General features: G+C 50.5%; 1 protein-coding gene across 5 annotated transcripts in view; it reads left to right on the forward strand.

The window, feature by feature from the left end:
• Positions 1–27415, forward strand: part of NTM (neurotrimin) — a 684044-nt gene that overhangs the window by 598644 nt on the left and 57985 nt on the right. For all 5 annotated transcript variants that reach the window (XR_002908047.2, XM_024198722.2, XM_024198721.2 and 2 more), the window contains one exon: positions 3364–3489. Coding sequence is in view for 4 of the 5 variants with exons in the window: in XM_024198722.2 (XP_024054490.2) it covers positions 3364–3489 (126 nt within the window). In the remaining variant the exon portion in view is untranslated. The remainder of the gene's footprint in view (positions 1–3363; positions 3490–27415) is intronic.

A 27415-nucleotide genomic window follows, 5' to 3' on the forward strand; every position in this document is an offset into this window, starting at 1 on the left:
ACCTTGATTTCCACTTAAAATGTACTTTAAATATACTTCCAGCCACTAACCCTTAATCACACTGGCATTCACAAAAAAAGCCCATCTTTTTATTTTATTTTATTTCATTTTATTGCCCGGGGCTAGCATGACATAATCCCTTCCAGGCTGTCTTGGAGTGCTTTACGGATCAATAAATTACTTACCTGTGTGGCAGAGGCAATATGTGCGAGGAAAGCCACTGCAGTTGTTCTTTTTCAGCCAGTCCCCTGGAAAGGTCTATGTGCATACCAGCTAATCGTGCATGCGTGAGAATCCAGAGAGATGGAGGCGGTGTATTATAGCAGAGGGGATGCTGTAGCCCATGGCTGTCTTGCCTGGGTGAGAATGGGAGTAGCAGTGGTTCTTTACATTATTCGTGGATTTTCAACTGGCATCAATAACATAGCTCCGCTGAAGTTAATAGAGCTATGCTGATCTACAACAGCTGAGAATCTGGCCTTACATTTCCTCTTCTGGAAAAGACCTGTAGAAAATACCACAATGATGACGAAACCTTGAGGGTTCTATGCAAAGTATTCAGAACACCTATGGAATGTATAGAATCCTTTCTATAGGTTATTTTTTTAACCTATAAAATTCCATAGCAGGAACCGAGTTTTCTATTAAATGCAATAGGATGGTCCAATGAAACAGAAAAGGGATTATTTTCTATTCGGTTCTACAGGACTATTTTCATGAAGGTTAATAGAGAGTTTGTCTCGCAGAGACCTCCTCTCCCTTCGGAGACCACACAGATCACATCCCATCCCCTGCTCACGTGGCAATGTGACATTGGGGAAGGCTTTAGCTGTTTTCTTTCAACTGTATTTAGTGCACGGAGCACTGAGCCGCTTTGAAATACGTCTCATCATGCTGTTTCCTTTTGCTCTTCATTTCATTTCTGTTCTGCTCCTTCTTCTCTCCTCCTGCTCATGCGTCCTTGTTGACAGGACTCCCTATTCCCCTGTATGTGTTGTGACAAAGTTCCTCCTCTATCTTGGTGGGTCCTGCGCTTATTGGCGGATTTTCTTGCCTCAGAGATTCACCATGTGGGTTGGGGAACAGCCCAGAGACCTTCCCCTCTGGAAGAACCCACAGTCCAGGTCAATTGGGAGGTTTGGGGGGAACCCGGGCCCGCCCTGTACTCCGGGTTCCAGCCCAGGGCCCTGTGGACTGCAGCTGTCTATAGTGCCTCCTGTAACAGCTGCATGACAGCTACAACTCCCTGGGCTACTTCCCCAATGGCCTCCTCCAAACACCTTCCTTATTCTCACCACAGGACCTTCCTCCTGGTGTCTGATAATGATTGTGCTCCTCGGTCCTCCAGCAGCACACCCTCTCACTCAGCTCCTTGCGCCTCTTGCTCCCAGCTCCTCACACTCGCACCACAAACTGAAGTGAGCTCCTTTTAAAATCCAAGTGCCCTGATTAGCCTGCCTTAATTGATTCTAGCAGCTTCTTCTTAATTGGCTCCAGGGGTCCTAATTAGCCTGCCTGCCTTAACTGGTTCTAGCAGGTTCCTAATTACTCTTGTGCAGCCCCTGCCCTGCACACTCAGGGAACAGAAAACTACTAATCCAGTGACCAGTATATTTGCCCTCTACCAGACTCCTGTACCCCACTGGTCTGGGTCTGTCACAGTGTCTATAGCCCCCGACGGCCAAGGTGGAGTCTGCTCTGCCAGGCAGCTTTGGCCAAGGAAAGGTATACGCAGGAACACAGCAGGGAAACTCCCTTCCACCTCAGGAACACCTGTTCCAAACCCTCCAGAGTAAACATGCTCATCAGAATAGTACAACGGACATAAGAAAGGGAAATATTTATTTACAGAGGGATGGATGGAGAAAAACACCGGGGGAGAAGATGGGGGAGTGGCAAAACAGGATTACATCCAACACGAGGACCCATGGACCCAGTGCTACCACAGTATACAAGGATAGCTGCCAAGAGCTATGTTTCTAGACTCAGAGGTCAAGAATCCCGGGCAGAGTTCCAGTCCATCAGTGAACCATGGGTGCAGAGCCAACGCTAGGTGTAAGCAGACTAAGCAATAGCTTAGGACCCCACGCAGCTCAAGGGGGCCCCTTATTCACTTTTCATTATGTGTTGTGGGGATGGGGGGAGAGGCCAAAAGTATTCTTGCTTAGGGCCCCCGATGGACTAGCACTGCCTCTTCTTGGGTGCTCCTGGTCGTCTTCAGCGCCCGCCCGCTTTCAACAACCAACCCGTCCGGTGTTCTGCTGCTCTCCACAAACCCACACAGAGTAGCAACCCGCCTCTTAGCTGTCTACAGCCTCCCTCCGTATTCCCCATGTGAAGTCAGAAGCACCAGTACTCTCAGCCCCATACAGTTCTGGTCAACGGTGGCTGCGGTTTATGCTTCTCAGGTGATTCCTTCCTGGCACAGTGCTTCTCCTGGCTCCCATCTTGGGACGTCCCCGGTGAGCCACTCTGTCCCTCCCAGGCTTCGAGCTGGTTCTCGCCTGCTTTGCTGTGTGAGGGCTTACTCGCTGTAGGCCCTCTTGTCTGGAGCTACAGACACCCCCAGGTCCCTCTCACGCTCCTTCTCTCGACTCCCCTCCCCTCAGAACAACCTCGCCTTGCACTGCCTCAGGACGAGGTTTTAAAGGGGCGGTGCTCTCTACACCCCAAGGGGTTACACATCCTACCCTGGACATGTTGTCCAACCATCTGGTTCTCTTCTCCCCCACGCCCTCCCTGGACACTGGTGAAGAGCAGCACGAGTGGATCTCATCCCTGAGGGCACCACTGTTTTCTTTTCTGTGTAGTGGCAACTCATGGAGGCCGCTGGGCTGGCTCTTTCTCCTGGCTTCCAGCTTCTTTCACAGGCCTCCAGAATCTTCTTCATGACCTAGAGGCAGCTGCAAACAAGGGGCTTGAATCAGCACCAGGCGATGAGTGAGCTCTGGGCACCCCACCAGCGAGAGCTCCACCGGCCCCAGTTTGGGAATGCCTGGCAGAGAGGGTGTTTTCCTCCAGTTAATCCTCTCAAGGACATGATTCTAGTGGAAATGGAGTGGGGAGTAGGTTAAGGAGGGATTTGGGGGGTAAGCAGCCTGTATATCTGGGAAGGAAGTGGGGGATGGGGGAATGTCACTTCCAGGTCCTTCACTGCCATGTTAGATGGAGCTGATGGGCTGTTGCTTAGCTGGTAATTGTGAGATGGGGAGAATCCACCTACACATGCAGCTGTTCATCCACAACTACACACACAAACTCCCCCCCCCATACACACACACACACACACAACCTGGAGAATTAGAGTGAAACAGTCAAATCGGAACCTGCTGCCTCCTCACTTTTCCCTGTATGTCGTTCCAGTGTCTCCCAAAATTGTTGAGATCTCTTCCGATATCTCCATCAACGAAGGCGGCAACATCAGCCTCACCTGTATAGCCACGGGCAGACCGGATCCTACAATCACCTGGAGGCACATCTCCCCCAAAGGTAAGATGGCCACATGCGGCCTCATGCATTCCTAGTGCTATCCCTGCAGTAGGGGCTTAGGGGCATCAGCCATTCCCACTCACAAAGACGGATGTGATGCACGCTGCAAGGAGGGGACTCCGGATGGAGGCTGGAATTGTGGCCTCAGAGTATCTGCAGTTCTGGTTGATGGCCTGGAAGGAAGACTCCATCCTTCCCTGCCCCAGGAATTGATCCTGAGAGCACAAATGGTTTTAGACTGTGTGCTCAAGAGAGGATTCAGGGCTAACATGGCACAAATTCTCAGTTGTGTTTGTAAAGACCCTGCACTAAGTGCGAGTTTGTTTTTTTTATCATGATCGTGGGTTGAATGCTTTAATCAGACTAGTGTGATAACGGGAGATCTTAGTGAGTGCAAGTTCGATCAAGGGCAACGTTTTGTTTTTGTGTAGGACCTATAGAAAACACCATTTTAAAAAATGCAGTATTAAAAGTTACCATTGGGATGTCCATATCGGTGCCAATGAGACTGGAAATAGCAGTGCAAAAAGAAAGAAAACGACTAAACAGATTGCATGAATTGCCGTCTCTCGTTAATTAATAAACAACAGAGGCCTGTAACAGTGTGGATTGGATTGCTGGAGAGTTAATTCCTATAGGCACAAATTCAGTGATGTCTGATCACGTTTCAAAATACTTTCCCTGTGATTTTATTTAATTTCACTTTGCGTTGTGCGATCTCCAGCGTTTCTCAGATGCTGTTGAACCAAGCGGTTAGGATCGGTTAGACTAGGATGATGACTGGAAGGCTTTGAGTACTGGGGTTCTGGTTGCAGTGCCCGCCAGCCTGCTGACAGGTTAGATCAGGGCAGGGTCTGATTGTCTGTGATATCGCCAGCTCTCTGCCCTCACCCTGCATGGAGTGAAAGAATCTCAGGGCTGAGTGTATCTATTAGACAAACGTAACTCCCCTGAGAAACATACCCATTTGCCCCATTGTTCCCCTGTCTAAGTCCATGCTAATCACTGCAGTGTCAGAGTGCGACCCCAGTGCTCTCAGCCGACCCCAGTGCTTTCTGTGGCTGCTGGGCCAACTCATTAATCTCCGTGGACTGAGAGGGACGGAGCAGGGACCCCGACACCTCACTCCATTCCTTTCCTGTCACTTACAATGGACACCTTTCGAACGGGTCTGTTACAAAACCCAGCCTTCCCTGTGTGCGTTGGCCTCTCTGCTTGAGATGGATGCACCCCGCGTGGGCCAAGCTGCTGAGCGGGCCCTTCATGTGGGTGATTGATAAAGTCTGTGCCACCGATCTCTGTGTGCTCCCTCCCATAGCTGAGCATCTAATGGGACTGGATCAAGGTTACTGCCAGTGCATCTATCACCATCAGCGAGCGTTTATGGTAGGGCATCTCTGCAATGATCCATTTGCTCCCACTCCATAGCCATTCATCTTCTTTCTTGCTTGCTTTCTTCTCCCTCCCCCCCAAACCCCTTTCGCTCTATTCCCCATACTCCCCTCCCCGTCTCTGAGGTTCTGCCACGGCTGGCTTTCAGAGGGGCTGTTATCTCTGTGTGCTGCCATCCAGCAGATTTCTTTCCCCAGGGGAGCTTTACCTGTGCTTGAACCAGATGTTTCCATTTTACTTCGGTCTTAGCTGCTATGGAAACTGAGGATGCACCAAGGGGAGAGGAGTGAGCTAATCAGAAATTACCTGTGGAGTTGGATAATTTACAACAGTAGCTGTTACCAGATTTCTGGCCCAGATTAGAGATTCTGCATTTGAAACCCAATAGAACTAATCACCGCACAAACTGCATGGGGCTGGGCTCTCGCTAGCTGGGAGTGCCAAGCTCAGAGTTGGCACAGGGCAGCTCCGATGCCTGCCTACCTACCTATTTATTGCCAGACATGCCATCTCTCTCGCTCGCTCGCTAGCTAAGTAGCTATGACTGCATTTGATCTGTCCTCTGTCTCTCAGTGTCTTCTCCACCCACACCCACTGTACCATCTCAGCACCTTTACAGTAGCTGGGGGTGGGGGCATCTATCTGTGAGTTGATTATTTGGCTGTCGTCTGTCTATGTTTGGGCATCCTGAGACCTCAAAGTGTGCTACATGCCATGAAAATTCCCCAGCTTTGTTAATCCCAAGCAAATGCATTTTGACATGGTTCTGTAAAGAGCCTGACAGGGGAGCCTTCTAAGAGGCAGTGTGGTCCGAGGAGCAGGGAGGGGACTGTAACCCATGTATCTGGCTCTGCCAATTATTCCCCAATGACCTTGGATGAATCACTTCCCACCCCCATGCCTCAGTTTCCCTCAGCTGGATTCTCTGCAGTGGAGGCAGTGGTGAAAAGGGGCCACAGGGAGTTGGTTATAGGTCCCTGGTCCCATGGTTTCCAGCCCCTGCATACATGTGAGTGGCTAATGAGCATTTGTAACCTGTGCCATCAGTGTGAGGTGACCACCCTTTATGCCAGGGCTGAGGCAGGGATGGCCGGTAGCTGCTGTGGAAGCTGGTTCCGCTGCCCTTCCCTGCAGGAGCTAACCTGTGTAATGTAAATTTTCTGCTGCTGTTTTCTAGCCACTTTAAGTCCAGTGACTCATCGTCCACCCCCCCCCATCAGCTCCTTCCCGTCCACCCCCAGCTCCTGTGACAACAGAGGAGTCCTTGGTACCTGATTTCTAGCAGCCTGCATTGCTCTGGTATAGTGTGATCTATATGCAGCAGCTTGCACTCATAAACCCCTCTGAATGCATGGTCTTATGGGAGCTGCATTCACACCACTTGTTTTGGGGGGGAGAGGGGAGGGGATGCTTTTCTGGTGCTGACCAGGTTACTACTTGTGTGTGTGTGGGGGGCATTATTTCTACCATTTAACTCTTTTGCTAAGAGCTGGAGCAGGTGAATTTCCTGCTGACGCGGTCTCTGACACTGAGTCACAGGGGCTTTGAGTGATCTCTTCTGTGTCTGTGGCTGAATGCTTAAGGCCTTTGGGGAGTTTCCCTGCAGGAGCCGCCTGCCGTTCCTTTGCACGTCTCCATTCACGGGCAGCTCTCTTTCCAAATTCCTCTTGCCGTGAACAAAAAAAAATAGGATCACTGCGGCAAACGGCTTTTGAAAAGAGCTGTATAAAGCCTATTCCAGTTTAGCCAAGATCTGCTTTCATAACACACGTGCTTTCTCTCTGTCTCCACCTCCCTCTCTCTGTTTTGCTGATATACTTAAACCCGGGCCCCCAGTTACTCCAGTCCTGGACTCCCCTCTCAGCTCTGTTGATGCACTCCAGTCCTGATCTGCACCACCCCTTTTGCTGTTCCAGCCCTGGGACTCTCATAAAACTCTGCCGATGCACCTCTTTCCTGACGAGCAGTCTGCTCTGTTCTCCCGGTTCTGAGACCCCCTTGCATCTCTGCCGATTCACCTCACTCTTGACCTGCAGCAACTCCCCCCATCTTTTTCTTCTGCATCACAGCATATTATTCCAGCCAGACACCTCTGGTAAAACTTAAATAGCAAATACAGCCATCCAACTGGGTCGAGGAAGAGCAGGTGCTTCAGTCTTCTGGAGTCTGGTGGAGCGGGGAAGAGGCTCTGTGCAATTGCTTAATCCAGAGATCCAAGAGTGTTGTGACTCCTACCCCAATCTTTGGTGCATCTCCGCTGAGAAGTCCCCTCCAGCCATCAAATGGGGCCTGGAGGCTCTAAAGGGCAGTTCAAGTTCTGCCAGACCCACCAGGCACTTTGCCTTCAAATATCAGTTCAGCAAAAAGGTGTCAGGAGGCCACGCTTTGGCATCTGGTGGGCTGACACCAGCACCCTGGCCGTCAGCGCCGGTGTCAGAGCCTACGAGGCACTGAGATCATTAGGATGGCAGTCAGGAGAAGCTTTTCCAGCTGTGTGAAGTGAGGAAGCAGGAGAGGCAGAAAGACAATGAAGGTCAAGAAATAACAGTCTGTGTGGGAGGCAGCAGCATCCTTCCCGAGAAACCACTCCCACTGCAAAAGAACCTTCTTGTGTCACTTGCCCTCAGGGTGCTTTAGAGGTGCTCTAAATTGGCTGATTTTGGAGGCAGATCTTGCACTCTGCTAATTACCAGAGATGGGTGAAGTTCACATTTCACAGCGTAGAATACATTTGGCTTCTCCCTGAACTGAAAATCCAGCTCTGATGCAGTTCAGAGGCCAACCCAAGTCGCACAGCTGGGCCCCTGCTCCCCAAAAGGGATGGAGTCCAAACGCTCAGGGTTTTGCCCAGGAGCCAGATTTTGGGGTTCCAGCCTATGACTGCTGCTTCCATCTTTCATAAGAACATATGAACAGCCATACTGGGTCAGACCAATGCTCCAGCTAGCCCAGTATCCTGTCTCCAATAGCAGCCAGTGCCAGATGTTTCAAAGGGAATGAACAGAACAGGGCAATTTCTAGTGATCCATCCCATCGTCCCGTTCCACCGTCTGGCAGTTAGAGGTTTAGGGGTTGTGTCTCTAACCATCTTGGCTAATGGATTGGATTGGCGATCCCTCGATTTGAGGACGATCTCTACCACGGATTTACATATGGGTCCTGAGATGACTCAGGAGTCCGATCCTGGAACTGCAAATCCGCCCACAGTAGGTACACATTTCATAGCAGGCCAGCTGCTTGCAGGGAGAAAGTTCTTTCTTTTTCCTTCCTTCTCTCTCTCTTTTCAGCTTCGAAGGCAAGGCACTTCTCCTCAAAGTGGGCCATTGCCTGATGGAGGATATGGCGCCATTGGGGTCGGTTGATGGCTTGCTCCTCTCAGCTTGTGATGTTCACATTAGTTTTCTTAAGATACGCTTTCAGTGTGTCTTTGCAGCTCTTCCTCTGACCACCACGGGATCTCTGACCATGGGTGAGCTGAGAGTAGAGGACTTGATTTGGGAGGTGAGTGTCTGGCATCTGCACACAGTGTCCAGCCCAGCGAAGTTGGTGCATGAGGACCATTGCTTCAATGCTGGTGACATTGGCTTCAGCGAGGATGCTGGCGTTAGTGCGGCGATCTTGACACGAAGGATCTTCAGGAAGCATCATTGGTGGTACCTCTCCAAGCTCTTGAGGTGCTGTCAATAGGTCACCCAGGTTATGCGTCCATAGAGGAGTGTAGGAACAATTTTCTTGTAGACCTGGATCTTGGTGTCCTGCTGTAGGTCACAGTCCGTGAAAATGCGTTGGAGCAATTTCCCAAAGGAAGCACTTGCGTGCTGGATCTCACTGTCAATTTTTGCATTTTGAGAAAGTTGGCTACCGAGGTAGCAAAAGTGCTCAACTGTCTCCAAAGTCTGACCCTCGATGGTGATTTGTGGTGGGTCACGTGCAAGGCCTGAAGCAGGTTGATAGAGCACTTTAGTCTTCTCCATATTGAGTGAGAGTCCTAGGCTTCAGTAAGCCTGGGACTTGGCTAATAGCCATTGATGGATCTGTCCTCCATGAACTTATCTAATTCTTTCTGGAACCTAGTTATACTTCTGGTCTTCACAACATCCCCTGATGAGTTCCACGGGTTGCCTTTGTGTTCTATGAAGAAGTGCTTCCTTTTGTTTGTTTTAAACCTGCTGCCTGTGCATTTCATCAGGTACCCCCTAATTCTTGTGTTATGTGAAGGGATAAATAACACTTCCCTATCTACTTTCTCCACACCATTCAAGATTGTATTCACTCTTAGCAAATTACCCCATTCCTGAGTCATCTCTTTTCTAAGCTGAATGGTCCCAGTCTTTTTAATCTCCCCTCATATGAAAGCTGTTCCATACCCCTAATCATTTTTCTTGCCCTTCTCTCTACTTTTTCCAATTCTAATATATCTTTTTTGAGACAGGGCAACCAGAACTTCACACAGTATTCAAGGTGTGGGCGTATCATGGATTTAATAGTGTCATTATAATATTTTCTGTCTTATTATCTATCCCTTTCCTAATAATTCCTAACATTGTTAGCTTTTTTGACTGCTGCTGCACACATAGCAGATGTTTTGAGAGAACTATCCACAGTGACTCCAAGATCTCTTTCTTGAGTGGTAACAGCTAATTTAGACTCCATCATTTTGTATGGATAGTTAGGGTTATGTTTTCCAATGTGCATTACTTTGCATTTATCAATATTGTATTTCATCTGCCGTCTTGTTGCCCAGTCACCCAGTTTGGTGAGATCCCTTATAACTCTTTACAGTCAGCTTTGGACTTAAATATCTTTAGTAGTTTAGTATAACTTGCAAACTTTGTCACCTCACAGTTTACCTACCTCCTTTTCCAGATCATTTATGAATACACTGAACAGCACTGATCCCAGTCCAGATCCTTGGGGGACCCTGCTATTTGCCACTTTCCATTGTGAAAACCGTCCATTTATTCTTACCCTGTTTCCTGTCTTTTACTGATCCATGAGAGGACCTTCCCTCTTATCCCAAACTGGGATACGATATCCCATACCGTCAGGTTACGGTCACTCAAGTGCTTCCGTGGTTACTGGCCTTTTACTTTTTGGGGGGTAAATCGAATGTTGTCATGGTGACAGCAGTATTGTCAAGTGCGTGTCAGCAGACCCATGCCAGAATCTCTTGGCTACGCAAGAGTACAGCTTCATGAGCTGTGGGGGACAAGAGAACCACGGAAGTGAAGAGAGCTGTCGCTCTAACAGAGTGAGAGGCGACACTGCTGGTGAACCCGGGGGCACCTATCCATGGAGACGTTAGAAATCAGACTCATCTTTCAAACAGGTGGCATTTGTGGGGATCCGAGGCGTGTGCTCAGGTTCCGTGTGCATAGGGCTCTAATGCAGGGATCTCGTCTCATGGGTCCATTCCAGGTCCAAGGCTTTATGGGGGTCCTTCGTAGAAAGATTGCCGTTTAGCATGATGGATTCCAGTGTCGGGGCCAGAATAATGACTGTCAGGGTAACGAGGCATCCTGATGTAGGGCTGAGGCTGTGATTATTAATAACACGCCAGTTCACAATGGCTTTGCTCACGGAAAATGCCTGTTTCATTCAATGAACCTTGAAGTTTGCCTCAATGGGGAGGATTAGAGATGGTATTTGGGCAGGGTTCACAGCTGAGTTTCAGCGGTGGATTATTGTTAACATCGCCATGAATCAGGGTGACCTTTGGGCCAGACTTCATCAGCTGTTTGTAGAAGAGAGGAAGGGTGGTCCAGTGGTTAGGACAGTCACCTAGGACTTGGAGAGACCAGAATTCATTTCACAGCTGTGCTGTGGACTTCCTGGGTGGCCATGGGCAAGTCAGTTAGTCTGTCCATGCTTCAGTTCCCGATCTGTAAAATGGGTGCACTAGCACAGCCTCTCTCACGGGGCTGATATTAATATAAATACAATAGAGGTTGGCAGGTGCTCAGACACAGCAGGAATAGTGTCCAGATCACTATCTAAGATAGATGAGATTTTGGCCCAAAAATGGCAGAGGTCTCATGAGATCCTCTGCCCATACTTGCAACAGCAGCGAAGCTGGGAGTAGACTCCAGGCTTCTTGACTCCCAGCCCAGCCCAGCGCCCTGTCCACTACATCAAGGCAGTTCTCTATAACTCTGGGCAGGGCTTAAAAGCAAGGCGGGGAATCTTGAGATGAATGAGTTGGTGGATTGGAAGTGGATTGGTTCAGGCTACTTGGTCTGTGAGAGCAGTATGGAGCTGGGCCGCGGGGCGGTCGGGGTGTTCCAGGGAGCTGGGCAGCGGGTTGTCACTGGGCTCCAGGGTGGTCAGGGCTTTGTAGGGAGCTGGGCCACAGAACGATGCGGGAGAGAGGGGGTCGTGGGGAGCTGGGCCACGGGGAGGTCGGAGGCATCACGGGGCCCTGGGCCGTGGGGTGGTCCAGGTGCCTTTCACCTGCTGTGGTTCTATCCATGATGCTCTCCTGATAAACACGCCTTCTTTTGGAAAGGAAACCTTTCTGCCCGCTCTCCCCAGACCAGGCTAAAACCCAGGAGAGAGAAAGGTCCATTCTGATGTGCCATTCCCCCCCCCACACACACACACACCACACTCCATCAGCGATGTAGCGAGAAGCAGCACATGCCAGCGAGGCAGCCAGGAGGCTCACAGCGGTGTCCCTGTTCCTGATAATGCGCGCGCACAAAGAGAATGAGAAACTTCACGTTGTGGTGTTGTCACTCTAGCCCTGTCTCGCCTTGTGAGCCTGTGGTGCATTCAGCCCATTAAAGCCATTACAATTCAAAGAATTGTAACCCCCCTGCCGAGCACATAGAGCAGAGTCAGGTGCAATGCAGAGGACTCGGAGAGGCTGATGTGAGGGGCTTGGCCATGGGAGGACATGTGGTGGGTGGGAAAAGCTTTAAATAAATCCCCTTGCATTGTGGAAACTAGAATTGATCAGGGGATCTGTCTGTCTATCCTTACTTATCTGTCTGTGCATCTCATCAGTCAGTCTGACTGCATCTATAGCGCTTATCACTGTGGGACCCATCCATTGCTGAGTGGGACGATCGCTAGGGAAAGAGATTGCCTTTTAAACAATAATATATCTAGCCCTGCAACAATTGTCTAAGCAATTTGCTAAGCAGAACCCACCTCTTTAAGGTCAGTTCTCCAGGCCAGGCCAACTCAGCTCTCCAGAAAGACCCGTTTTGAGGCCTCAGAGACATTCACAGCAGATGTTGCCCCCTAAGCCAAGTACGTTCAGTGTCTCTGGTTCTCGTGGCACTTTGGGTAGAAATGGGTGTGCTTCATTGAGAGAGTCAAGGAAATAGATGACACGGGAGCTGAGACAGTGGTTGACAGATGAATTGGGTTATTGATGGTCAGGGTAATAGAAAGGTTTTTTTAAAGCAATGGTGAAATAGACTGATGAGTTGAGGTGTTCAGGCAGGGAAATAGGAAACCCAATTGTTGTCTAACTTAAAAAGAGACAGTTTGGTCATACTTTATATTAAGGTGGTTCTTATAAAGGGTTAATAAATGGCTAATAGACATTTTAATAAATGATGAATCAGTTGTTACAGATTGTTCTAGAGTCCAACGGGTCGATAGGTTATGCATAATCGTGACATCTAATCATTTTTAACACCTTCTACTGATGCTTCTGAGTGTCCTGAAACCATGCCACTCATGTCTGTAACATGCTTATACCATCTAGTTATCACTTATTAACCCTTTTTCAACCATTTAGACAGGGAACCTTAATATAAAGTTTTGACCAAACATTCCAGCGAAATAAACACCCCAGTCAGAAGGGTTTGGATGCTTTGGTCCAGAGGATTTTGGTCCAAAGGACTCTAGACTCCAGAGACGGGGAGTTGGGACTCCTGGGTTTTATTCCAGGCTGTTTCATTGTTCTTGTTGAATGCAGTCATGCTGTCTCACCCTTGTACTCCAGTGACAGGCACTTTGTAGGATATGTACATTAGGGGAGGTTTCTGTAGTCTATAAAACTCACTGTGTTGCATCTGGTATGATTAAGTGAGTGAATGTGATGCGAATAGAGTATGTAAGATCATCTTGCCTTGGTCTGTTTTGTTTTCCTCCTTCTTCTTTCTTCCCTCTGCTTTATGTCTGTCTATGCGGCAGCACGTTTCTGGTCAAGTTCCTTTCAAGAATCAAATAAGCACCAGTGAGTCCTGACATCTGGCACTCAGTTGGATTGTCTTAACAATTGGCCAGAAATGATAGGAGCTAGAGGGCCTGGTTTCCTCCTGAAAGGCCAGATGAGCCTTGTTGAGGAAAGCAGCGTAAAGCACCAGATAAAAACAGCTCAACTGAATTTATGGGGTGATTGAAACATTGGCAGATACCAGCCTCTTGCCAGTATCACCGTCTGAATCAGAGGGCTTGATAATGCTGGCTTTTCTGGTGCGGACTGATTTGTGAGGCTCAACTAATGAATTATCCATGAGGCACTTTGAAATCCTCAGGTGAGAAGGACTGCCGGGGAACACGGTATTGGTTGTCACCCCGTTGGGACAGGGAGGGCAAGGACTGATGGGCCACAGAGAATGGACGGCCCCCTGCTAGAGGGAGTTCCCTCCAGATCAGGGATGGCAGGGCAATGCAACAGGGAAGCAAGTCCAGCTACTGCCTGTGTTGTACATGTCCTGGGGATAAGCAGAGGCCTGGATTCTCTAGGGCTGTCAAGTTGGCACCTTCCCCACCTTCTTGGCATGGTAGGTTCTGTCTGGGTTTCTCTGCTAGGTGTCCCTTTCTGGTTCTATCCCCATTCCCTCTGTATTGTTTTAATACCCCCTCTTCCTTCCTGTTCTTTCCTCCCTCATATTTTGTCCCCCATAATCAGAGGATTCCCGTGGCCTTGCGGCGCCATTTTTGATGGCAAGGCTCCACCCACCCAACCAGACATCACGTAGGCTGGCACCAGCCACACCTTCTCTGAACATGGGCATCATCCAAGATTCTTTGCTCAAGTGTCCCCCACGCTTTGTGGTGGCCCCTCCCCACTCCTGAGGAGAACGAGGCTGCTGCTGCGAGGCTCCGCCTCTCCCATAGAAGGGCACCTCCCACCAGCACTAAATTCTCCAGATGGGTTGGAGAGGCCACCGCATGGCTGGAGCTGATGAGCCATGAGGAGGCCTGTCTCTCACAGTCAGCAGGTGAGAATGTCATCCTCATCCTAAGAGCCAGTCCCAGGCCTGGGATCTGGCTAATTTCACTGAAGCATTTCAACAGGCTCCAGTCCTGTTGGCAGCTCAACCGTCCCCTTGTTTACTGTTGAAATAATTACTGCTTTGCCATAATATTAGCTCTGAGCCGTGACTCCATTACCATTATCGCCAGAATATTACCCATTTATTATCTCCCAGCATCCCTGGAAGATGAACACTAGGCTTTAGAGACCAATTGTTTTACAGCAGACAGGATCTTGGTGTGCATTGTTTAATGAGGTAAACTACATTATAGCCAGCATTAATTTGGCTGTAGTGCAGTCCACTCAATCACTGTAAATCTGCCACTGTTTTTGATGTGCACTTCATCACACAGGGCTGGAGAGATCATTTGTGAAAAAGGTCACTTCCGACATCACTGAGGCAGCAAAGGAGGAAAAGGGCTGCATGCAAGTCCGGGGGGGAGGGGGATGCTGTGCACATGGCACCCACACCAGGCCACACCAACAGAGCCCCTTATCAGGCGCTCCCAGCTCTCCGCTCGCTGCTAGCACTGCTCGGTGCAGGGAGATGGGAGATGAAGTGAAAAGTAATGAGCATGGACTGCGGCAGAAGAGACAGAAGCAAGAAGATAGCAATCTCCAGCGCTGTCTCGTTTGCAGTAGGCTAGGGGGCTGGGCAGTATGGGCCAGTTGTGTCTGGATAATGCACCAGGCGAAACCAGGCTGTGCAGCAGTTACCTTAAAGAGTCAGGACACAGGGCAAGGGTCATTAGCTTAACCCCTTCACTCCTAGGAGCTATGTATGTGGCTTGGTTTGCCTGTCTGTCTATTATATGCCTGTCTGTCTGTCTACAGTATTCTATCTGGCTGTAGCATGTCTAGAGAGACAGGATGGGCGAGGAAATACCTGTTATTGGACCAACTTGTGTTGGTGAAAGAGACAAGCTTTTGAGCTTACACGGAGCTCTTCTGGTCTGTCTGTTATGTCTGTGAGTGGAAGAACTGTTAGTTCTGATCCGTTTGCTCCTTTTGTTTTGGAGTGAGATTTGTCAGGCGCAGTGTCAGTGTAACTGGTAGCAAACACTCGCTCATTTAACCCACAGACAGATCATCTTGCCCCTGAAATGAGCATGTAATTGACAACACATGCAGGCTGTGACCAAATGAAGGGAGCCTGCTCCGGCTCCTGTGAACTCAATAGACCTGTAACGCTCGAGATGCTGAGCATCTGCAGCTCCCATTTAAGTCCATAGCAAAATGTCATTGACTTAATTGGTTCAGCAGTATCTGGCCCAATGGGAACTGCAAGGTGCTCAGCACTTCATAGAATTAGGCCCTGAGGACCCAAGGGCCAAATCCATCCCTGGTATAACTCTCTCTGATACTCTTGGAGTTACCCCAGTGATAAAGTTTGTTCCAAGGGTCTAATCCAGATCGACCAGCTTTAGTGGAGAATGGGAAAAATGTCATTAGAGCTTCACAGCATGCCTTGCACTAGGAAGTAACCCTCTGCCAGCTCATCTTGTGTCAGCATAACAGACTCGGCAGCACACACTAGTGTGCTTTTGTTCCCTCCATCGTTTCTGAGCAGTGGGGGGGTTTCTGATTGCTGAGATGATTGAGCTGAGTCGGTTTGTTTGTGCACTGGGCTATCCAAGTTAAAATCTGCATTAAAAAAATAGAGCCCCCCAGCCACAAATGGGTTGATGTATTTCTCTGAAACCTCCAGCTTCCAGGAGGGATGCATATTACCTATATGTGCTTTGCCACATCCTCTTCTCCCTCCTCACCACAGGCAAATTGTTCTGGATTCACTAACATCAGGGTATGACTCTTCCCGCAGTGTTACTCTACAGGTTAGCAATAGACACACTCCAACCTCTGAGCGCCCCTTGGAGTGTCCAGCCTTGGTCCCCTGGACACTCGCAGTATTCACAGATTCGCTGCTCCCAAAAAAGCAGTACACCCCAACTTACCAGTTTCCCCTCAGATCACCGCTCTGTTTCAGACACAGCACTTAGATATGCTTATAGTGAAAACAAGTGCAACATTGTTTAACAAAGTATAGAGATTCAAGAAGTAGCAAATAAAACTGCTGGAATCAACTGGTCACATGTAAAATAAAATCTTAGCACATATTCTAGAGCCTAGACTTCATTGGCAAGGTACTTTCCTGTCTAATGAAGTTTAGCTCACCCAAAGTCCTTGCATTGTTTTCCAGCAAGTTTGGCTGTGACTTGCCTTTCCTTAGACAGAACTCACTGACCATTTGTCTCCTTGGGGAAGGATCCAGAGTGTATCTCAGTACTCCCAGCTATACCCCAAAATGTTCTTCACTTATAAACAGGATATTCCCCCTGCTGGTTTTGGTTTTTTCCTACAGCTTTCCTCTCTTGTCAAATCCGCAATCTCCTGATTAGTGTCAGGCCCAGTAATGCAAATAGGCCTGTGTTGTGAAGCAGACAACACACCACAGATACATGACAGGCCAGAGAGAGATAAGCGTCTCTTTCTTCCTGCCTAACCTGACCTTCTGTTGACCCACCATAACTCATAGCCCTTAAGAACGTAATTTTTACTGCAGATACATAATTCCTTAAAAGTTACCCGTACACACATTTCACAATGATTGTGGCAGCCATTGGGCTGTTGGTTCTTGGTGGAGATCTCACGTTTACCACCCTTTGGTAAATTTAATATACATTCATCTGATCCAGTGGGTCCCTGTGAGACTCTGTGCACCCCTTGTGTCTTTGCCAGTTGGCACCAAGACATTCTTGGGTCACATGGTAAAGGGCAGGCTACTTAGATTGCAAGCTCTTTGGAGCAGGGACTTTAGGGTTTCATACTGCTGTCCATCACCATAGCATCTGGTCATCTTCCCTGGGAAACCAGGAGCAACAGCAAGTCCCTAGTAGGCTCTGTTACCTGTTTGCATGGTGCCCAGCTCCATGGCATTAGGGTCTCTGGAAGCTATCATAATATAGACATAACAACAGTAATGACTGTAGATTTATTGCTTCTGGGCTGGTCCATTTTCAGGACAATCTTGTAACGTGGAACAACCTTGTAACGTAGCACATCTCTCCCACCGCATTGCCCGGCACCAAACCCCTTTGGATCAGACTTCGTGCAGGGGCTGTAAATTCCAACCTACAAGCAGGATCCATTTGCACCTTCTCCCTTATGATTGCCCAACATAAATGAAGCTTTGGATGCTATAGAAGGACAGTTTTTTTTTTTGTTTTTTGGTTTTTTTTTTTTGCATAGTAAGAAGAGAGAAAAAATGAGCTTGAGCTTCCCAGATTTCCTCCGCCCTCTTTAGCAATCAGAGCAGCTGAAGAATGGCACCCTCATTTCCCCGGTAAATGTGGTGCCTTGTATCCGTGGTTCACTCGGGCTTGTGCGGCACTCAGCTGGCACTGGGAAGCGGGGGGAAGAGCAGGGGAAGGGAGTAGCTGAGATTCGAGAGATCGCCACACAAATTAAAACCTTTTATCAGCCTCTAATAGCTGTGCAAACTAATTATATTTTGGCCAAACTCCGCCAGCGACTCCCCTGAGGTATTATTATAAAATTCTGAGCTGTGGAATCGCGTCCCCATTCTGTCAACACCAGGATGCTTCAGCTACAGAAAACTCAGCTCCGACTCATTTTAGCTGCTGTGATGAGGTTTGCATAAGCTGTAGCAGTTGTACTTGGGGAGGTTGGGGAGCACAGCTGTATTGTAACATGTGGCCCGGGCCTGTTAAGCAACACAGCTAAAGACAGGGCTGGGCTGAAGGGAAGAGCAGTGCAGGGTTTTTTTTGTACAACTCCCAACAGCCTGCCTCATTCTTGTTTGGCCTTCCCATAGGCTTTGGTTATTGGGTGTGCTCAATTGGTAGCACTGGGCATCAGTTTACAAGTGGAGGGAGGAGAGTGGTGGGATTCCCCCAAACTCCACCCACAAACTAAGCTCCACCCACTTGTGACACCAAAATGAGACTGTGCTCATAGTAGATGGTGCAGATCGGGGTGTGTTTGGTGCACTAGTGAAATAGCAGAGCTGATGATTAATTCGCATCATTAGGCTTCAGAGTGAACACACCATTTAGCTGAATCAAGGGCATTCCTCACCTCTCTGAGCTATTGTTTCAGACTGTCTGCAGAATCAAGACTGGTCTTCACTAACAAGTTAGGTCAACCCAGCTGCATTGCTCAGGGATGTGAAAAATCCACACACCCTGAGCAATGCAATTAAGCCGGCCTAATCCCTAGTATAGACAGCGATAGGGTGACAGAAGAATTCTTGTGCTGTACTGCTGTAGCAGTTGAAGTGTAGACATAGCCTCGGGCAGATGTCACCATATCACTCCCTGCACATTTAGTGGGTTTTATTTGCAAACACAAGGTCGAGAGTTAGGCTCTGATTTTTACTGGCGATATGGCCCCCTTGCATCGCTCAGGCTGTTAACACATCAGAGCTGGGGCTGGCCGGCACCAGGACCAGGGAGCCATACGGACTCCAACGGGAGTTCAGACACGGGGGAGAACCTCTCCCTGCATTTTTCTTTTTACAGTAAAAGCTGAGTTTCTGGCACCCCAGACAATCCCCCAGGAAAAAAGCACCTGCTTGCTCTCAGAGCTCACTTGAGGTCCTTACTCATCTCTTCCCTGTGGTTTCATGAATGTGGGCTTCAGGATTGGGCCCAAGATGTGGTAGGTAGCCAACATACAGCTTTGGGTTAAAGAGTGTGGCCCGATCCTGCAGCCTTCTCTCATATCAGTAGTCGTCGCTCACTCCGTTGGTCCCATTGACTTAACTGGGGCTCGGCATAAGTAAGGATTTCAAAGACCAGGGAGTGGGGGGCACAGATGTTCGACCTGAGGGTTGTTGCGGTGGCTCATGGCAAGCATTTGGACCAGGCAGTTTTCCCCCTGGCCTGCCCTCCTCTGCACGCCGCAGCTGTGAGTACCCTGGGTTCCTAGCCAGAGGCTGAAGGAATGGACGGGGGATGCCATGGTAAGTGGGCCCGTCCCTCACCAAAGGGCCCTGAGTTGCATTCTCATCCCTGCCATCTGCTGCCCAGTCTCAGGGGCTCTCACGATTGACGTGTCAGAATCTTGACTCCTTCCCAGTTGTCACTAATGACACTGCAGGTCGGTAAAGCATGTCAAGCGAGGAACTGACCGTGAGAGAGAGAGAGATGGGCCCTCTGCCATGCCAGGAGATAGGATAGTACCCGAAGCAACTCCTCGAGCTAGGGTCACACTTACACCCACCGTCTGGGATCCTGGGGTGCATATCCTCTGGCACGCAGGGAGCAGGGAGTATGTATGTATGTCTGCTGACTCACAGCCCTGAGTATGCGTCCTGCACTTAGGGGCTGGGGTAGGTATCCTGGCCCAAGTGCCCTGCACATGCAGCCTGCAGTGCTTAGCTATTAAGGGGAGGGGAGCCTTAGAAATATCAAAGGAAGAGAGAGAAAGGGAGCAAGATCCAGTACTAAGAGGCAGAGGGTGTGTTTCATGGCTCAAGTGCTTTGATGTGGGGGCATCCCACTGCTTTGGGATCTGAGTCCTCCTGGCATTAGTACCCTGAGTTACAGAACTCTAGGCAGGACTGGATTTACACCTTCCGCGCCCTAGGCAGGGTCCCAACACTGCCCCCAGTGGCTGGGCAGATGCAGGTGCCCTCCTCCGAGCTACCCCCCACGACCCACAGGGCTTGGAGCTCCGCCCTCCCCCACACACTCCGCAGCTGCCGAGAGCTGCAGGGTCCCCCCGATGCCCGCAGAGGCTCGGAGCTCATAACTGCTGTGGGAGGCAGGGGTATCGCCACTTTTAACTTTTAGGCACCCCGCCGCCCAGCGCCCCACCGCCCCCAGACCTCCAACTGCCCAGTGCCCCAACACACACAGACCTCACCCACTGCCCAGCACCCACCACAAACCCCCCCCACTGCCAGAACTCCCCCACAAACCTCCTAGACACCCACTCTCCTGCGCCCTGCTACCCGGCCGCACTCACCGGCCCTGCTGGGAGGTGACCGTGTCCACCGAGCTGAGTGAGGAGTGCTCCAGTATGGCTGCGTGGGGCTGTCTCCCCCTCAGCCCACCCCGCCACCTGACGGGACCCCGGGAGCGGCAAATTTTGTATTTTTAGGTGCCCCTAGAATGCTGGTGCCCCAGGCACGTACCTACTGTGCCTAGTGGGAAATCCCACCCTGTCTCTAGGTCTTTTTTCTCTTGGCCAGCCTCTTTGGTTCCCCCACCAGCCCCTCGTCCATGCCAGGCTCTGGATCATGCATAGCAAGCATGCTGTTCCTTTGCCATCTCAGGCCACAACCCAGTTGTTTGCATTCCAGCACAAGGCCTGCTGTGGAGGATCTGCAGCTGAGGACAACCCAAGGAAAAACTGTGACGTGTCCCAAAATCCTGCAGGCGTGGTGTTGGGCCTGGTGGGAGGGACAGACCCCAGTTCCTCCCTCCTTCCCCCGAGTCTGCCTGACAACTCTGAGCTCTTTCTCTGCACAGATTGCTGGCTAATGGGGTGGAGCTAGCTGGAGTGCTTTCTATTAATGGAGCAGAATATAAACAGAATAAAGCCTTCATTTCCCAGGCTGTGGTTTCATTATTAATATACTTTACAGTTCACGGCTTGTTCATTTGCTTCCATGTTTTCTCAGCTGGTGTAATCCGCACCTCGGAGTGAGAACAGTCATAAAATTTCCATTTCCAGTTGAATGTGCGTCCAATTCGCCGTGAAATGTTCTATCTGTCGTGAATATGAAGTGCACCAGGAGCCCAGAGCTGCAGGATTAGGCCGGGAGGATTCCCAGCTCCCTTTCAGGTCTGGGGAAGCAGGGAAGGTTTGCTGGGGCATGGGTGCGAATGCTGCTCATAGCCCGAGTGGCGTGGAGAGCTGAAGTATGAAGAGAGGAGTGCGGGGGGTTCCTTGGTGACAGCTGGGAAGCAGGCAGAGAAGGGTGGAAAGCTCTGAGGGCTGAGAAGAAGGGAATGTGGCAGAGGGAGAGATGGAAATTGGTTAGAGGGAGTATAAGAAGAGCATAGGGAAAAGAAAGAGAGGGAAGTGTGTGTGTGGATGAGGGTGTGGGAGAGAGAGGAGGAGGGAGAAAAGATGGGATATAGGGAAAAGAGAGGGTGGAGAGAAAACGAAAGAGGGGGTCTGAGGCCTTTGTCAGAACTGGGATTAGAACCCAGGTCTCTTGATTTTCCCAGAGCCAGTGGGATAATTTAAAAAAATGGCTGCAAATGTTTGCATTATTTTATAAACAACTCCACGTGAGCTATGCCTGGGTCCCTTCCACGTTTCACTGGCACAAACACTTGCAGAAGGGAGCTATCAAGTCCTTTTCACGAGCCATTGAATGGGGCTTGTGCGCTCATCCAGTCAGAGAGCAGAAACCACGCCATGCGACTTAGCTAGCCAGTGGCGGGGTACCAACCATGCTCCAAGAGCAAACAGCAAAGAGTCTCACGGATTTATTTGAGATCAGTTCCATTTTGTGTGTGTGTGTGTGTGTGTGTGTGCGCGCGCACGCACATGCAGTGGGAATGTATACTCTGTCATTTGTACACATGTGAAAAATGGTTTGTCAAATGATTTGGAATAAAATCATGATCTGCTCGTGAGTACATGATCCGTACTGAAAAGAGGCGAGATTTGTATGTGAAATCATCCATTATGAATTAGTCCTAGTCCCCTGCTGTAAAACCTGTGTGTTGTGCAACAGATGGAACATCAGATCTAGGGAGTGATGGGTGTGACAGCAGAGTGCGAGACTAGTATTGTGTATGTGCATGTGTGTCCTGGAGTGTGTGTGCGTGTGTACTTGTGCACGTCTGTGCTCATGCACCGCTCTACGTTCTCATGCACGCAGGCGTGCTTGTGTGAGGAGTGGGTGTGTACTCACACCTGTGCAGAAAGTGCAGGTGCTTTGATCCTCCAGTTCCAAAGTGGTAAGAGAGGGCAGGTGTGTGCATGAGACCAGGACTGGGAGGGAGGGAGTACCCACGTGTATCATTGGGATGGCATCACCCTGAGCATAGCTGTCACGCGCTTCTCGGGGGCACTTCCCTCTGGATCTCATTTCCCATGAGTGGAGCCTCTCCAGGTTTCTACTGCAGCATCTAAACTTCCAGTGGCTGTGCTGCCCAAAGAGTCAGCACTGGGATTGCGTGGAAAGCCAGCCGAGAGCTGCAGCTGGCTAGGGGTCCCTCCCTCTTTGCCCCCTCTGGCTCTGACATACTTCCTCTTAATGTTTAATTTGGATCACGCCTGCCTAAATTGTGTTGTCCCATGGCTCCGCTCCAGCCAGAGGCTAGTGCCTCTCCTCCCAGGGCTTGCTGAGGGATTCGGATGTCCGCTGGGTGTGAGCCGGGACGAGTAGGACGCTGTGCCGGGCCACTTTGGGCAATGTGAGTCTATCGGGATTTAGAAGCTAAGCAGGGTTAGGTTTGACTTAGCACTTGGATAAGGGACCACCCGGGAAAACCCTAGGTACTGCAGCAAGCGGGGCTGCTGCTCTGGCAGGGGGAGCTGGTCCCTTGGAGGCAGCACTTTGTAGGGGGTTGCATGTTTGAGAGGAGACATGGAAGCAGAGACCCTGATCCTTTGTGGCAACCCAGGATCCTGCAATATTTGCATGAATAGGAGTATTAGGCTGGGCTGATTCTGTTCTCTTCTTCCTTTGGCCTCCGAAGCTGCGTGTGTGGTTTAGCTGTGAAGCAATTGCCCCGTGCGGAGGTTGCAAAGCACTTTGGGATCCTCCAGGATGAAAGGCCCCAGTGCAAGATCGGATAATGGGAGGATGAAAGGAGGAAGCTGCCTTTCAGGTCTACTGGACTCCCAGTGGGTTCAGGGCAGGAGGCTGGGAAGTGGCAGCAGGGTATGGGTCAGAGGTCTCCGTGCAGCAAAGGCATTTGAAGATGGGGGAAGTGAGACGATGTGAGAGCAGCAGGAGAAGTGAACTCTGACGTGAGGCCAGGGAAAGAGGGGAAGCAAAGAGAGAGAGGGAGGGGGCGGATTCACACAACACCTACAGGCTTAATGGTAGCAAGGGCTCTCTCAACAGCTGGAGTCACAGCTGGCACTGCAGCGGGGAAGCTGATGCAGCTGGAGCTGCATCTGTGGAGAATCCCACATTGCTGTGGGGAGGCCTGCTTAGGCAACCGCCCCTCTGCATCCACAGCAAGGCAAGTCCTGGCCCTGAGCCTCCAGAGACTTCCTGGCCCAGCCTCCCCTCGTCTGCTGAGACTGCCAGTGAAGGTGCCCATTAGTGCTGATTGTCTTAGGACCCGATCCTCAAAAGTGTGTAGGCTCCTAATTTCCACTGAGGCTAAATACCTTTGTGGATCCAGGCGTCCGGACACTTCTCCACCGGGATCTAGGCTAAGAACCAGCCAGCACTTTCAATACAGGCCACCAAACAGCCTGAAATGGTGAGACATTCCAGCTGCAACTCTGCTGAGGCCTGGATTTGATCCCAGATCCTAGAGGTGTGGGGGGCTCTGTAACTTATCCCATGCGACTGCCCGCTTTCATCCTGAAGGATCACAAAGCGACTGCCAGACTGTATAAAAACAGAGAATAATTTTATAGAAGAATAGAATATCAGGGTTGGAAGGGACCTCAGGAGATCATCTAGTCCAACCCCCTGCTCAAAGCAGGACCAATCCCCAGACAGATTTTTGACCTAGATCCCTAAATGGCTCCCTCAAGGATTGAACTCACAACCCTAGGTTTAGCAGGCCAATGCTCAAACCACTGAGCTATCCCTCCCCCCACCTGCCACTGAAAGGCAGCTGCCTCTGGGGTAGAACAGGCAGCTCTGTAGCAATGCTCAGGGCACGGGAATGAAGGATGCTGTATTGAATTGAAACTGCAGGGAGAATTTAGGGAGGAAGAACACAACAGGGAGTGGTCTAGACATTGGGGGCAAAGAAAAGCCGCTCATTTTGCCCTCAGACATATGCACAGTGCATGCAGTCCTCTGCACATTCAGATACAGCGATATGAACCCCATGTGCAAAGCAGTGGGTGCAACATTAGAGGCTAAAGACAGACTGCTTTGAAAGTTGGTCCTTAGTCCATCTCCTTGCGTAGTGTGTTGTCTCTCTCGTCTCATTCTCCCCATCCCAGGCTGTCAGTTCCCTTTCTTTCATCTCTTTCACAGAATCTCTCTCATACGTGCCCTTTCTTGTGGTAGTTTCCCCCTCACCTTCCCGCTCTCTTTCATGAGTTTTCTCTTTTCCTGCCTCTCTCACATTCAAGTGCTTGCTCTTTCCCTTCTCTCAGACAACCCCCACCCCCAGCTCAGCACAGGGTTCCATCTTGCCATGAACTGACACTTTGAGACTGCCCAGTCCCTGGTAGGTTGAAGCCGGTAGCCCAGAAATAGCATGGGCTATGGCTGGAACAAAGACTCAGGTATGTGCTTCCCCGCTCCATCCCCTTTCAAGCCCTCCCTCCCCCCCCCCCCCCAAATAGCCTCCGGGACATCGGAACAAATAACAGGAGAAAGGACAATAAAACAAACTCCGAGTCCGTGCCCAGCTGTGGCGATAATTCCCCTGATCGGGAGCTTTGAAGTTCCCCTTTGCTTCCGATTCTTTGCTGAAATAGATTCCGCCCCAGTGTCCTGCACTTCAGGAGGGGAAGGAGAAAATAGTCCATTTTTCTCCCATCTTCTCTCTGTTGAGTTGAGATAATAATAGTCTTTTTCTGATCCTCTGAACTTTCCCATCTGCTTGGTAAAACAATGGCAATTCTTTTTCCTCATGGTCTCCCTCCCTTCCTCTCCTTTATTTTTATCCTCCTCCACTATAATTTAAAGCCACAGCAATGCTGTAGCCCGGGAGAGGTTTTTTCCCCCCTTGCTTTAATACACTGCTGTTATTTATAATGGCCTTTCCTCTCAGAGTAACACATTCCTCCCCCGCACACACACCTCTGCCCACCTTTGGAGCAATGGAGCTGGCATCTCACGTGACGCTGCTTTCGTCAGGGGAGGGCATGAGGCCCAGCGGGGTCTCGTGTCGGCCTGTTGTTTTTTGTTGGTTGAGCGCTTTTGCTCTGTAAGATCAGCGCAAAAAAACATATGAATCTCGCCACTTCTGTGAGGTCTCAAGACGTGTGGGGGAAGGATGGCGGAGATAGGAGCTAGAATACCAGACCTTGTCTCTAAACTTGGTGGGTTCTCAAAGGCCAGTCTGACTCTCGGTTTCCTATGGGCTGCGTTGTGAGATTGGGTTCATAAAATGGGGAAGACTGATATCTTCAGCACAGAGCAGCCATAAAGGCTTTCCCACAGTACCTCTGCCAATGCCCCTCAGTCCTGACCCAGCTCTGCCAGTGCACCACAGGGCTGATCCTCAGCACGCCTTGTTATTGAATTCTGAGCCCCCTGACACAGCCCTGCCAGTGCACCTCAGTCCTGATCTCAGCACCCCTTGGTTTGCTAACCCTGAACCCCCACTGCAGCCCTGCCCGCGCATGTCAGTTCTGTTCCATAGCTTTCTTACCGCCCTGCCAATGCACCTCATTCCAGTAGTGTCCCCTGACCCCCCACTCGTGGGCATTGCATGCTGGGCTGAATGAACCCCATCCCCAGCCATTCCAGTGCTGGATGCTGTTCTACTGTTGCACCCAATCCTGACCTGCAGCCCCTACCCAAAGTCCTATCTCTATCCTCCAGGTCTTCCAACCCCCCCACGTCCTGAACACTGCACCCCCTGCAATGACAGCCCCAGCCGTCTTCCCTTCCTTCTGCCCATCTATTTCCCAGGCTCCTGTCAATAAGCAGCAATATTCCAAATGCTCCTCTGGAAATGGACATACCAGCACCATCAAACATGAGGGGCAGAGCAAGGCCGCTGGGCTGGAAAATAGCGTGTCTGAAAAAATAAAGATGGGCTCCACATGATGGAGCGGTGACAATGATCAGAACCCCTGTTTGAATTCGGATCGCTCGCTCGTCCCCACCGAAATAGAAAGGAGCTCTCCACAGGGCAGAGAGAGGGGCCCCAGTAAACAGCCCAGACCCACACAGGGCTCAACCATGGGGCTTGGGCCGGTCTAATTGGGGGCATACGGAGTGATGCCGCTCAGAAGGGAAGGCTGGAGTCGCATTAATGTTGCTGCCTTCTGCCCGTGAATTCCATGCTGGTGGACGGTCCCAGACCGGCACAGGTGACTGATGTAGCCCCGCCTCCTCCTGTCCTCACCCCCTCACCAGGGCTGGGCAGAGCATGCATGGAGAAGGGATGAGGCTGTATGCCGCCCGCCTCTATCCCCGGCGGCCCCCCCCCCCCCCCCCGGGGCATGGCAAGTCACCCCGCTGGCCCTTCAGCCAGACTTCGCTGCCTCGTTTTATTTTAACATTTGTTCCTCGTCTTCTGAAAAATTGGAAATTTATCTCCAATCAGCCCTTGCCTTGGCTCTCTATCGGCTCCCCCTGCTCCCTCACTTCTTCTCATTTATTTCTGACAGGCATCATGTAACAAATTCCTAATTTGACGAGCTAGAGATATCCCGCAGGCAAAAGAGCAAAGCAGAGATGTGCTGCTACAATTTAGTTACTGCTTCTGTATTCCCCAGCCCCCTGGGGGGCGGGAGAGGAATAAAAATATCCACCCCCTCTGAGGAGCCTCCCAGGAGGCAGGACTGACAAAATTTGAACAGGCCTGGAAAGGGGGCAGCGCGCAGCTCAGGAGAGTTCACTGGCACAATCAGGGCGCTGGTGTGTGGAATTTCACCGTGCAGGGATCCGAGCTGGCATAATTAGGGCAATGCTGCAAGGAAGATTGCAGCGCCCAAGGGCTGGTTGGCACAGTCACGTTCCTGTTCGAATGTCCAGCTGCCTCTCAAGCAAGTGGTGATTCTGGACCATCAGCTTTCCCAGCTGGAACAGGGTCGACCTGGACTAGTTTGGGGATGCCAGGCCCAGATGGCGTGGGAGACTCAGTAAGAGATGCTCACAGTTCTGAGCCAGGACTGAACCAATATCCCAGCATGGTCTCAGGCTACTGTGCTTAGAGGACGAGATGCAAAACTGAGCTGCTCACTGTTTGGTTGTGGTGCAGGTAAGGCCACAGAGAAGCACATGTGGGTTAAACAGTGGAAACGCAGTCAGTACTGCTTCTGGGGGTACCACTGCCAGGGGGTAACATTGACTCTGGAAGCTCCTTACTTTCAGAGATGCAGGACTCCCTTAACTGCCGTGGACAGCAGGGGGTGCTGCAGGAGCTCAGCACCTCTGCAACATACCTTCCAGCACCCTCGCCACTTGTGGTCAGACTTTTCAAATGCAGTGTTGCTGGGCAGTTTAATAGC

This window comes from Terrapene carolina, unplaced genomic scaffold, assembly GCF_002925995.2.
Source record: "Terrapene carolina triunguis isolate 2854851 unplaced genomic scaffold, T_m_triunguis-2.0 Scaffold374, whole genome shotgun sequence".
Taxonomy (NCBI): Eukaryota; Metazoa; Chordata; order Testudines; family Emydidae; genus Terrapene; species Terrapene triunguis.